This window comes from Neolamprologus brichardi, chromosome 11 (assembly GCF_056152115.1).
Source record: "Neolamprologus brichardi isolate AB-2024 chromosome 11, ASM5615211v1, whole genome shotgun sequence".
In the NCBI taxonomy this organism is placed as follows: Eukaryota; Metazoa; Chordata; class Actinopteri; order Cichliformes; family Cichlidae; genus Neolamprologus; species Neolamprologus brichardi.
In genome coordinates, this window is record NC_142114.1 from 14612036 (window position 1) to 14625545 (window position 13510).

Consider the following 13510-nt stretch of genomic DNA (forward strand, 5'->3'; position numbering starts at 1 on the left):
TAATAAGAATATGCAGTTGTGTACATATGTGTTGGGTGTGAAACACTTTCCACAAAGTCACACTGCAGACAATTTGGCCCAATTCAAAACGGGCATGATGGATGACTGGGCCATCACAAATAAGGTAAGGTGTCTACTGACCGACACAGCACCAAACATGATTGCAGCAACAAGAACTCTCCAAAGTCGACATTCAGTTTGCACTGCACACAAAATAAATTTATTAGTCAAGAAATCATGTGATAAAATCTCTGAACTTTCATCCATAAGAGACAGATCTAGACAAATTGTATCGTTCTTCAGATCCAGCACTACAGCCAAAGAAAAGCTTGCCAAAGTGCAGCAGCAGATGGGACGGCCCATCTTGAAACTTATCAACGAGGTACCAACACACTGGAACAGCACATAACACATGCTGTCACGGCTACATGATGAGAAAGAACCAGTCTGGGTATCTGTTGCTTCTCTTCAACAGATTTAACTCCACTTACGGCTGATGAGTGTAACATCGTAAGGGAAGCACTTCTCGTGCTAGCCCCTTTCCATCAGGCCACAGTGGAGTTGTCTGAGGAGAGTTTCAGGATCAAAGGTCATCCCGATAATGAAAATGCTATATTGTGCACTTGAGCGGAACTCTTTACATCTACACACACAAGCATCTCCATGACCAACTTAGGCGTCATGTCACAGACACTGCTTCTAACCTGGAGTCATTAAGTGTGTTGACCCTATCAACACTTTTAGACCCCAGATTTAAAACACTCGGATTTCGTAGTTCCTCCAAGTGTAGTGAGGCAGTCAGTCGCCTGAAAATGGAGTGTGCTGCAGTCCCGCACAGCATCTGAGCCCTTCATCAGAGAAGTCACCTGTTCCAGACAAGTTCAGTATTATCAGCTTATTCTTACATTTATTTTGATGCTAATGTGTACTAATTTGGGGTAGATGACAAAAACTAAAATGGCCATGGATTTTTTATTATTTCAGAAAACCTGCGGCTCGATGAAGAAGTTGGCAGACAAACCAACAATGCAACAGTAGACTCCATCATTGAGGTCCAGCTACTTGGCAGAGAGAAACATTCCAAGATCAGAGGATCCTTTAACGTAGTGGAGGAATAGGAAGACATCTTATCCGAACCTTTTTCACCTGGCTTTACAGTTTTTGTGTACCCCAGTTTCATCTGTGCCCCGTGAGCATGTGTTTTCCAAAGCTGGGGAAATGGTGTCAAAAAAACGCAATAGACTGAATGCAAAAACATTTGATAAATGTATTTTTCTGAATAGAAATTTATAGTAAACTCTGAGTCAATTACATTTAAATGGGTAATATTACATTCACAATACTTTCATTTTAATTTTCACTTAATGTCATTCACAATATATTTTAAAGATGCCTACAATATTTGAAATGTAAAAGATATAAAATTATTCCATGGAAAGTACAATACCTTACAGAGTATACAAGTATGAGTAGGTCATTGAATCAGTGTCTTTTGTGAGTCTCAAGTAAGTTGCCTGCAATGATGTTTAAGGTCCAGCAGGTGTCAGTATGGAGCAAAACAACAACAGTGTGTCGACATAGTATTGATACAGTTTGGGGAATGTGCTGAAACGCTTCACAAGGACTCATCTACCCATCACTAGTACGCTGTTCTCAGATGAAGAGTTTATCAAAGAGTATTTGGTGGACTCTGCCCAGCTAATTAGCCCTGAGATAAAAGAAGTATTTGAAAATATGCAAATAGTAACAAGACAGATCAAGGATACTGTGAAAAATGTGAGGCTTTAGCTAGACAATTTTAACTTTTCTCTTCAGTTCTGGATGAGCGCTGTTAGGTCCGCAACACAGCCCAGTTTCTCATCTTTGTACGTGGGATAACAAAAGAGTGTGAGATTACAAAGGAGCTGGCAGAAATGCACTCTATGAAAGGGACTGTGACAGGGAGTTACTTGTTCACGGAGGTAACTGCATAAATTGATAAGCTGGGGGCTAAACTGGGACAAACTGGCAGGTGTTAAAAGCGATGGCTGTCCAAATCTGAAAGGAAAAAACATCTGACTTTTGAATCAGATACAGTATAAAGTGAGAGAAATGAACCTAGAACCGAAATTGGCATTTTTGCATTATTAAATACACCAGAAGGTGTTGTGTAAGTCACTGCTAAAAATTAACTATGCTGTTGATGTTTCGGCTAAAATAGTTAACTTCATCAGGGTAAGAGCGCTGACTCACTTTGTTACACTTTCAATTCACTGCTGGCAAAGCACTTGAAGTCAGTGTGACTGCTGGATTTTTATTCTTTTATTCTTCAAAGAGGATAGCCTTCCACACATAAAGAGATGTTGATGAACAAACATTCTCAGTCCTGACATTTAACAAATAAAGATAAACAACCTCTTTCAGCAATGATCACTTGTCTGTTGTCCTTCACATTTTTAACTCTGCCACGGAACCTGATTTTCATGAACTTACTCAAGTTCAAAACAGCCTAGATTTCGTTTGTAGAATTTAAAAACTGAGGATAAAATCTCAATGGTGTGACTAAAAAAAAATCCTTGGTCGCACTGGTGCGACCAGTCGTTCAAGTAAACACAAAAAAGTCTCCACAACTCTGAAAGTCTCTGTGTGGTCAACAACAGACACACATTATGCATTACGGAACCTCTCAGATGCCCATGCCCAAGGTAAGATGTTCAGATATTGAGATGTTCAGTTCAAAGCCTTTGAGGCACTTTTAATTTCGACTACCTTTTTATTTTATATATCTTGAGATATTTTAAGTTTAAATTTCAGCTCACTGAAGCACTTTACGCACAAGAACTTTTTCAGTACCGCATTTTTTTAGACTATAAGGCGCATTTAAAATTCTTTCATTTCCTCAAAAGTGTGCCTTATGTATGAATTCTGGTTGTGCTTACTGACCCTGAACTGATTTTCTGATTTTTTTTAGCAATAATGGCAAAGAGAATTCCAATTATCTGCCAGAGACAATACTGACAACAACAGTTTCCACAAATGCAACAAACCTTATGCACAGATGACAAAATACTGAGTGACCTATGTCTAAATGACAAAATCCCATTGCATTAAAGCCAGCAACATTAATATCTGGCATCAAGGCACTTCAGCAAGAAATTGGAAAATGTTTTCTGCATCTGTATTTAGCCTGCAGGTGATGCAGGAATACACATAATTTTTTACAGCATCATGACTGTCTATTAAGCAGCTATAGAACAGCTTCTATGATGTAAAGTGTCAGACATTACTTTACTCTGCAGCATCAGCATTCAGAAGAGAGACAGAAAGTGCCCTGTGTGCTTCTTAAATCCATTTTTCAATAAAGTTTGTTTCAGTAGTACCATCTAATTTACTTTCAACAGTCACAACAGATAGCTGTCATTTGCTATCTAAGCAGCTGGAAATTTATTTGCATTAGAGCTGAGGTAGTACGACAAATGAAACATATCAAAACTGAAATACTTATTTCTGTTAGTACACAAAGCAAATAATTGTTCCAGCTCAGCTCCACCTTGATATCTTAATATGGACCCAACTTTCCGCCATGTCTTTTTTTTCCTTTTTCCTGATCTTTCCTTCAGAAAGGTCCAGAATGTAAAATCTGTAAATCAGGTAGATGCATTTGGTAAAAACCTCACATCCTGTGATTTCTGTTTGATGAGCATAATCCTAAGCAAGTCTTTTTATGGTCATGCTCAGGTAGAAGAGTGGTTCTCCATCTTATTCAAACTCTCCGTTTCTGTATCTGTGTTTGTGAGTTTCAGCAGAGCCTGAGTCTGCTCACTGGTATTTTCTGCATTCTGGTCTTCTGCTCCAGGAAAACCCACCGAATCCTCATCCTGCTCTGAGCTGCTGGGCTCCAAATCAGGATAAATGAGAAGGAAACAAGCTGCAAGAAAGCCAAGGAAAGAACCCCCAGAGGCCACAATGGGAATGACACGCACACTGCCAACTGCCTCTACCACAGATCCAAGTGCTGATGCAACCAAAATCTGGCTGATGTAAACCTGAAAGAGGAAATACTGTAACCAGACTATTTACAAAAACCTAAACATGCCGTTTCACTTTTGAACATTTCTCATTTTGCTCAGTGTAACCTGAATTTATGCATCAGGGTCAGCTTAATTTGGCACAGTACTTACCTGGCAGGTTAAAATAGCGCAATCAATCCCAAAACCTCTTCGAGTGTTTTCTGGGCTGTGGTTAATGTACTGAGAAAAGAAGCATGACAGGAAAGACTGTAACTATACTGAAACGACTGATGTTTCTAAATGAATAAATGGGGAAGAGGCTCAAAACAAATAGTAATTAGTGGTTTAATTGAATTATTGCATTAACTGTTTAGAAACTATATAGACACATCAATCATTTTCAAAAGCTCAAAAGTAATTGGGGATATTAACATAATTTTAAATATAAGGATTGTTTTTAATTTTTGTGATTTGACACTATATAAATAAAACTGAATTGAACTGAATCACAGCACATTTGGTCAAACAACCTCAGACTTGACCATAATGGTTTTAATATGCACCAGGAATATGAGTGTGATCATACCTCTTTGATTTCATGGTACTGGCCAAGTAATGCATAGGGACAGTAGGAGATACTCATGGAGATGATGCCCATGGTACTGATCATCACCATCGCAACATAAACATTAGGGATGATTCCCATGACTGCAGTACCTAAGATGAGAGGGAATCCAATCCGTAATTAACTTTACAGAGGCTAACAACATTTATACTCATATTTCAACTAGCTCACCAACTGAGAATCCCAGAGTCCCAAGAATGTAGATGACCCTAATGCTGAGATCAAAATGATCCAGATACTTCTGAAGGATGGCTGGGTGGAGAAAAAAATGTCATTCACTGAGTAGTTAGCTGAATACTTCTATAAAATAAATAATAATAATAAAATGAAGCTGTTTGAGTTTTACCAGAGCAGAGAGCAGCAGTAGCAGCATAAACCACCAGTCCCCAGCAGCCCATCTGTACTCCTTTGTGATAATTTTGTAGCTCTGTGGAATTGGCTGGTGCCTTAAAGAAAAAAAGAAAAAAAGTAGAAACACTGACGATTTGACTTCCACTGACATTTTAGTGCCTTATACTCATAAACTGTAAAATGCGGTAAGCTGCTTGTCTGTTCTTATACAGCAGTGGTCCTCAAACCTGCCTTTAAATGACAAATAATGATACAAAAGGTTCAACTTAGTTTCACTTTATATTTTTTCCCTGCAGGAGCTTTGTGGCCTCTCAGGGTGATCACAGCAATGTGCTAAGTCCACTGCACAACTGTGTGGTTTCCAAGGAATACAAAATACCAAATGATGTCAGGTAGTGCTTCAACAACAATACAGATGGGATTTGGAAGGTATCTGTATGTGTGTGCTTGTGTGTATACCTTGGGGTCTCCTTGGAAAATAACCTGCCCCATGAAATCTGTATAAAACACAGCTTCAGCTATAATGGAGAACCACGTGAGCAGGTGACACACACATAATCTCCAGAGCTGACTGGGCATCTAGAGTGAAAGTAATACAGGCACCATTTATTACTGAAACATCAGTCATCTCTGTTGACATAACCCAGTGCTGTAGTAAAAGAGGAGAAAGAAGAAGAGATTCACCTTCAACATGGACAACCACAGCAGCCGTACACTCCCACCCTTGTCTGTTCCTCCCTCACTGCTGGAGCCCTCAGATGACAGACTGCTGGCTGAAAGCTGCAACCGTCGTCTGTCTGTATGCCACTGGATGATGCTTAAATCATTCAAACTTTGGGACGTGGTGATTGGCCGAGGGCTGAAATGTCCTGTGTGTCGCATTCGATGCCGTTGTGCTCCAACTCGACCATAATATGAAAAAGTAAATGAGGGCTGAAGAGAAAAACCCCCACCAAAATCAGTTTTTATACATCTGCAAAATAACCTATGTTGTCAATTAAAGACTAAATAATAAATTAAACCATACTTGTCTGTAGTAGGTGGGTCTGCCTGGCCGTGTACTGGATGTATGGTTTCCCAGCTTGGTGCCATGGGTTTTCATAACACTGGGGAACTCAGAACCGTTGGCAGGTTTGGCCAGCTGGGACAGAAGAGAGAGGCAGTGTGGTACAAATTACTGAAGGAAACTGAAGGTATCGGGCTTAATGTCTGAAAAATATGTTCTTTGTCTTTGAAGAGGTAGAGTACCGGTAGTATCATTACCAATAGGTTGATAATGATACATAATTTGTGGGAGTACACTGTTTGTCTCAAAGTTACCATAAGCTAAAAAACAAACAAAAACCATATTTGATCACAGCAGCCATTTTACCTGTTTCAACTGGGAATCCTCTGAGCCCCAGTTGGTCTGCTGGAAGGACGGATGACCATTTGCTGAATCTTTAAGTTCAGATAAAACTAAACTTATAGGCGTCACGTCGGTCATCCCATCAGGAGGGGGTTGTGGTTTGACAGAAGGTGGGGCTTCAGCACTGAAATCTGATAGTTTGAAAACATCTTCAAGGTCTTCTTGCATTTCAGGTTGAAAGTGTGTCTCTGGCAAGAAATTTTGTGTGTCTGGGTCAAGGTCTGCATCTAATGCAATTGTAGCATCTGGCATGGCTAAGACTGAATCACTTTTACTCCTTACTCGCTCCACAGCAAGAAAGTCAATTTCCCCCTCCTTAGAATCTGATTCAGGGTCGTCTCTGGATCGAGCTCGAGCAGAAGCATCCTCTTCTGTAATTACATCCAGTGTGTGGCCAGCTGGCTTCAAAGATACCTGGCCAGTAGAATCCCCATTTTCTGTGTCTTTAACCTGGTTTGATGGACTGAAGGGCTGCTCAGGGATACTGAACATGTGCAGTGTGACAGAGATAATGAAGACGATGGCTGCAAACATGAAGAGAACCTGCTCCTGTGATTGAAATGCTTGGCCCAGAGCTGTGCCAGTCCAGTCTAGACCTCCAAGCATGTATCCTACTGCTCCACCAAGCCCTAAAGAGACAGGTATAAGGGGATTAGTGTAGCATTATTATTTGTAAATATGTATGGAGGGTTGTGCAACTGTAATCCTAACATTATGCATGTACTCAGATTTGATAATGTTCAGAACATTCGCTTTCTGCATCCATGTAAACATTCAAATTACACGGCCCATGTCTTTCCTCCACTGTGTCAAAGAGGTGAGCCTTCAACTGAAATTTCATTCTGGGAAAGAGGACAAAGTAGCTGTAGTATGCGTGGTGAACTGTGTGTTGGTGTCCAGATATCTAAGAATGTTGACAGTCTGATCCCCGCTGAATGAATTCCTGGTTCACAGTCTTGTGAATGTTGAGAACGAAACCTCCAAAAATCTACATAGACTTACCAGCAGAGAATGCATGAATGTTCAGCGCAATATCTTGCTCATCTGTGTCTGCAACATCCAGCAGATAAGCTCTGATTGGTCCCTCTGAGGCATCAGCGCAGAAGTCCAGCACCACCACGCCCAGCACAGTAAGAACGATGCCGATAGTATGCTTATTGGGAGTGTCGCCGACAGAAAGGCCTGAAGAGAATACCACAAAATATACACAGACCAGATTTGCTGAACTGCATTTTTTATGATTTGTTAGCAGATTATCTCCCTTGAAGCCTTCCACTCACCTATTAATGAACCATTTAAAAACAGTGCCACTCCCAGCAGTACACCTACACAAAGACCCAGAATGAACGGTCTTCTCCTGCCCCATCGCAGACTACAGCGGTCACTGGCTGTGCCAATGAGAGGTGTGAAGAGGAGACCCAGGATAGGACTGAGAAACCAGGTTAAACTGTAATACTTTTCAGGAAGACCTGGAAAATAAACACAATTGATTCATTCAAGTATTTTCAATTACACTAAAGCTAATATAAGAATTAAAAAACAAGCACAGCATAGTGAAGTGTGTGTGTATGTATGTATATATATATATATATATATATATATACATACATACACACACACATACACGCTTACGTCATCAAATAACATAAAAAAAACAAAATAAATGAGACGGAATAGACCGTGTTTCCAAGTGATCCAAAAACCTGTGAAAATAGGTAGGTCTTCAAGTTGAGTTGAAGATCTCCAAAGAGAAGGAGAACTATATAAAAGAGGGAAGACAGAGTCTTGGAGCGGCAACAGAGAAACCCCTGTCACCTTTAGATTTTAAATGGGAGCGTGGGACCCACGTAAGTATTTGACTGGAGGACGCAGAGTTGGAGTGGTTAGGTGCAGGCTAAGGAGATCTGAAAAGTAACCTGGAGCAAAGCCACAGAGAGCTTTAAAGACAAATTACAAAACAGCAATCTAATCTGATCTGATCTAAGAGCAAGTGTTTTTGTTTTCTGACAGGCCACACAACTTAATACTTAATGTATTACAACCAAATGTAAGTAAATGTCTCATATTTGTCATTTTATTTAGGCAGTGGTGGGAATAAAACATACTCTGCAGAATTTAATACCTTTATCTGTTATTTTTATTTTGACGCAAGGCAGTATTCGTCCATTGTCTATACTTTTAAATATTGAAATCTATCAGGCTTTGGCATTAGATATTTGCACTTTGACTCTTTTGCAAACCAGTTTTGAACTTTCACTAAAATAAAATAAAAATGCTGACAAAAAGCTGATGATTGTTTTGTAATAAGTTACTTATCTACCAGGCTCTGTTTTGAATAAGTTAAGTCAAAGTTAAGCCAAATTTAGATGCCTGTCATGCAGGAACAGGCACAGAACGTTTTCATTATGATTTCGATACACAAAGGGCAAGTTTTCCCATGTTTTAATAATATCACATGACTTGCATTCCACAGCTGAAGAACCACTAGTGCTTTTCCATTATCAGTGGTTTTTAACTTAGCAGAAGCATTTTTGGTAATATGGTGGCCAGTTTTATCAGCACAGTCAAAAATATGCTACAAACAGGAAAGTGGTGAAACCTGTAGTTATGCATGTCAAAGACAAAACTATGTTACAGCATGTCTGCAAATCTCAAAACACTACTCTTCAGTTGTTTTTACCCATTTCCAAACTGGACAGACATTTCCATTTTTACTGTACATCAACTCTAAAAGAAGTGGACTTTTAGGTTTAAAATCTGATGAATTATGTCAGCTGGCTGACTGAGCTGGATAATTCTCATGGGAACATTATGCTCTGTTCCTGCCTTCCTTCTCCCTTAAGTCAACAAAAGTGAATATAACTTTCTCACAGCATGAAAAATATCTCTCTTTCCATCTGTCTTTTCCATTACTGCTTATTTCCTCTTCAACAGACTTATGCACCAAAGCTCAGAGATGCTTTATACACTAGTAGTTATACATGAGTGTGTCTCTGTGTGTCCAATTAACTCTGTGTGTCCAATACAAGTACATGGGGAAGAAAACTCAAAATGTTTGTCTGAGCTAAAAAATACACATACGGTAAGTAAAAGCATGATAAACCCATGAGCCAAGAAAAACCGTGTCTATACTTCACTTGAGTTTTAGGTTACAAACATACCTTGTGCACTGTGAACAAAGAAACATGAACAAAGTTGTGTATCTGCAACAAGTTAATAAAACACATTTACTGTGCTTAAAGGCAATGTCAAACAGTTTTCTAAACACATGTTCAGTCAAGAACCCTGGGATTTCAACAAGCTATGGATGCATTTATTTGGCAATAATCAAAGGTAAGTTCAAAATTACAACCTGTCCCAGCATGAAATGAACTGCACTGCACTTGCTGAATGTTTGTTTTAAAGGTGTTGGCTATGGCAAAGTAAGCAAGAGTGGTAAGACAAAACAAATCCTGTTTTTTCACCAGCTCAGCAGTGTCTTTCAGTCTTAACACAATCATTTACAAGTCCTGAAGCTTTAAAAAGCAAAGAAAAAGCATAAAGATTTCTCATTTTCTAATGTAATTAGCTTAAAACTTATCCATTCCAAAAAATAAGTGAGGCTGATTCAGTTCAATAACTTTAAAAAAAATCCTATGTCAGTAGTCCGTTGTCATCTATAACCAATATTACTTGGTAGATCATTTACATTCAACAGGTTTAGCAATCAACTCCATTGGCATATGAAAAAACAACTACCCAATCAGACACGTTAATTAGAATCAGTCAGTCTTATCATGTTGTTCATGGAACAGAAAAGTGAAATGTGCTGTGTTAAACATTCTTCTCATACCTAACCAGTAAAAAATGCTTTTGTTCCAGGTCTGTTATGGTTGCTAACTTGTTAAACTGTGTTGTGTCTCCTACCTATTTGCAGCAGAACTGGTGTTACCAGGGCGGTTTCCATGGCATAGCAAAACTCACGTCCAAACATCACTGTCCCGTGCATTACCCAGCGATGCAGAGGGATTCGGACTCCTCTGCCTTCCTCGTCCATGTCTGTCTCACTCTCACTGTCATATGCTCCTTCCTCCTTGGGTCTTCTGATCTCTGGAAGACGAGAAGCATCTCCACCCTCAGCTGCCATCTCCATTTCAGTCTGGTTTGACTTCAGGGGAACCATTTGCTTGTGGCTGTTATAGATCAGTATATATGTCTTTGTGCCACAGTTTTTCCTATAAATGCAAGCACAATCTTACCATCTTATCACTGTCAAAAAGTGTAATAGGCATAGTTTTCACCTTGATTTTTTATAGCTCATGAGAAGATAAAGCTATTTCAGAGGACTAACAAGTCACTACTAAGGTCAAAGCAAAAGAAACACAGAGGCGAGAACAATCACAGTTTTAGCACATCTCCAAAAGTATTTAATGGAGATGGGTAGTGAAGAGTGTAAAAGAGGCGAGGTGGGGTAATAAGTGTTTTATGGTCTCCAGCAGATGTTTGTGGTGGTGACCTGCAGTGAACTCCTGAATAGAAGTGGCTGTGTGCATGAAGTTTGGGCAAGTCCAACTAAGAAAGTTTGTGCTAGTCAGGCAAGTCCGGGTTAAAATATCTTGAGATTTCTCGGTAAACTCCTACTAATAATGTTACATATTAACCTGCAAAAACAAAACAAACAAAAAAAATAAACAGATACCAGCTGTGCAAAAAGCTAAAGCTATGACAACACAGGATGTAGCTTTGCCTTGATTTAAACAGGGAAACCTGTTAGTGCATTTTCCAGAAAATCTGTTCAGTCTCCAAATGCTGATACAGAAGTCTTATTATTATTAAGTAGATTTTTTTTAATGAACTGTTATTTCTGCAAGTAAATTCTAGAGTGAATGAAAAAAAACAAAAAACCACACCACTGTCCTAGATGGGTGCTATAGCAACATCTTCCCCCAGAATTGCTTTATTTCCTCCTTATAAGATAAGATAAGATAACCTTTATTAGTCCCACATGTGGGAAATTTGTTTTGTCACAGCAGGAAGTGGACAGTACAAAAGTTATATAGCAAAAATTAGAATACAATACATTTTATTAATTGTATAACTCCCAGAGCCACTACTCAAAGAGATAATACCTCCCTTAATGATAAGATGATGTTGATGGAGAGAGTGGTCAAACAGATCAACCCATACCAATGCACAGGTATCCAACTTGGTTCAGATCTGGTGACTGTGAAGGTCATAGACTCCTAGCACTCTCATATCTATCATCATCCTGGAAGAGATCAGTGCCCTTAGGATTTTTTTTTTTTTCTTGTCTTACAACTCTCTTTTCAAGGGGAATAAGTGGAACCAGACACTGCCAACAAAAGGCCTAAGAGTTCGAACAGAGACACCTGATTCCCTCAGCCTAGGGTTTGAGAGGTTCACCCCATAATGGGTTTGTATAATTTAAGCCGTAAGACATAACAAATAATTTACAATAAGTATAAGCATCACAGACTCAAATAAAGGGCCAAACGATCAAAAAACTTAGACTGAATTAACCCAAGATTGCTCTGTTAAATCCAGTGACATCGCCACTATCTAGGACCTTTAGTCATAAAAGCGAAATCAGACTCATAGACAAGAGCCACATTAAAAAATAAACCATTATTACACCACTATTGCTGTTGCGTAAGTGGAGCAGAAAGCAAGCAGATCCTATTGAGACATACCTTACAAGAGAGCATGGCAAAGACCATTCTTCTATTGTTCACTTATTCATTTTCTGCCCCGCTCTTCTGAGGTGAGCAATATGAAAAAAAAGCTTAGATCATGTATAAGTTTATGTTTAATGACAGCCTTGTGCAGTTTTCTGTCATTTTCACAAAGAGAAAGATCAAAGTGTTTTTGTGTTTAGCTAGTAATCCGAGCAAATTAATGTAGAAAGGTAACTTTTTTTAAAACTTCCTTGAGGTGTGTGAGCTGAATTCTCACAGGACTGTGTGTACACGTGAAGGTCCGGGGGGCTCGTTGGACCAGTTATGACATGTTTTGCCTCACCTGAACTACCTGCCAGCCTATAAATAATAAATAAATAAATGAATGAGTGAATATATTAAAAATGCTTTGCCGTTTTATGCGAATAAGGCGCACAGCTTTAAAAGTGTATTCTCGTCTGGACTGAGAGGAAAAACACCAGACTTCAGGCGCATTACCGTTAACCTGACTTTGACTGACGCAAAAAGTTACCTTAGCAAGCTAGGCTTGGCTGATATTAAGCAACTTACGTTAGCGAGTTAATAGCGGAGAAACCCACTTTCATGACAGACAGGAACGTGTAACGTACCTGAGATTTTACACCGCTGTGGTAAAGCTCAGCCAGTTCCGCATTGTGGAAAACTTCTATGACGTGTTAGCACAAAAAAAAATAATAAGAAGAAGAAAAAAAACCCTCTCACTTCTTTAGGTTTGCAAAACCTTTGCAAGCTAACTGGGTGACCATAGGGTTTACTACACTCACCAATTTCAATGGTTTCCACATTAACACAGCGGGGCGTGGCCATCAGAAAACCTTCGTGACGTCAGCGAACGCCTCACCTATGGACGGTGAAAGGGCAACTAGCTAGCATGATATAAGTGGAACCAACTGCATGGAAAATTGATGGATTGATAACATAAAGAAATGAAAATATGTCAACAATAATGGACCTCAAGAACTGGAAAAAAAGACAGTTCACAAAGTCATAATGGAGGATATTTGTTTATTTATTTATTCATAATTCATTCATTCATTTACTCTTTTGTTTATTAGCTAGCACGCTTTCGACTCTTCCTAGAACTTGGTCCTATAGCTCTATATATGTTCCTATATGTTGTTCCTAAATCATTGACTTCGACTAACTTGACCATTAATTCGGTTAATTTCCTCCCTAACACCGCTCCAATATACATTTATTGTGATCTAGAGCTTCAAAAACAGGCTCTGAAGATTGATTAATTAGAAGCCATTAGTTCTTCAGGCTATTTAAAAATCGCATAATATTATACTCTGTTGTAAAAAAAAAAAAATTACATAAATAAACAAACAAACAATTATGTGCTTACATTCACAGAATCGTTGATTTCATTCGTCCAAGCGGTTTCCAGTGCGCTGAAGTTTCCTTCGGGCTCGTTCTCCAT

The 13510-nt window shown here is 39.1% G+C and overlaps 1 protein-coding gene across 1 annotated transcript; it reads right to left on the reverse strand.

The window, feature by feature from the left end:
* Nucleotides 1-3313: 3313 nt before the first annotated feature.
* Nucleotides 3314-12774, reverse strand: LOC102800096 (polyamine-transporter SLC45A4-like). Its single transcript, XM_006801342.3, has 13 exons — nt 12678-12774; nt 10280-10587; nt 7654-7842; nt 7376-7555; nt 6338-7002; nt 5993-6106; nt 5650-5898; nt 5425-5544; nt 4961-5060; nt 4786-4866; nt 4576-4706; nt 4161-4229; nt 3314-4025 (listed from the first exon to the last, which is right to left on the reverse strand). Exons 2-13 carry the CDS (start codon nt 10533-10535, stop codon nt 3714-3716), a joined length of 2466 nt encoding a protein of 821 aa, XP_006801405.2. The 5' UTR covers nt 10536-10587; nt 12678-12774; the 3' UTR covers nt 3314-3713.
* Nucleotides 12775-13510: the final 736 nt, after the last annotated feature.

Bases quoted from the DNA above. Each gene is read 5' to 3' on its own strand.
- LOC102800096 (XM_006801342.3), bottom strand. From the start codon at position 10,535: ATGGTTCCCCTGAAGTCAAACCAGACTGAAATGGAGATGGCAGCTGAG. The intron at 6,107-6,337 runs GTAAAATGGCTG...CTTCTGTCCCAG, and splicing joins AGGATTCCCAGTTGAAACAG to CTGGCCAAACCTGCCAACGG. The intron at 4,026-4,160 runs GTAAGTACTGTG...TTCCTCTTTCAG, and splicing joins GCGCTATTTTAACCTGCCAG to GTTTACATCAGCCAGATTTT.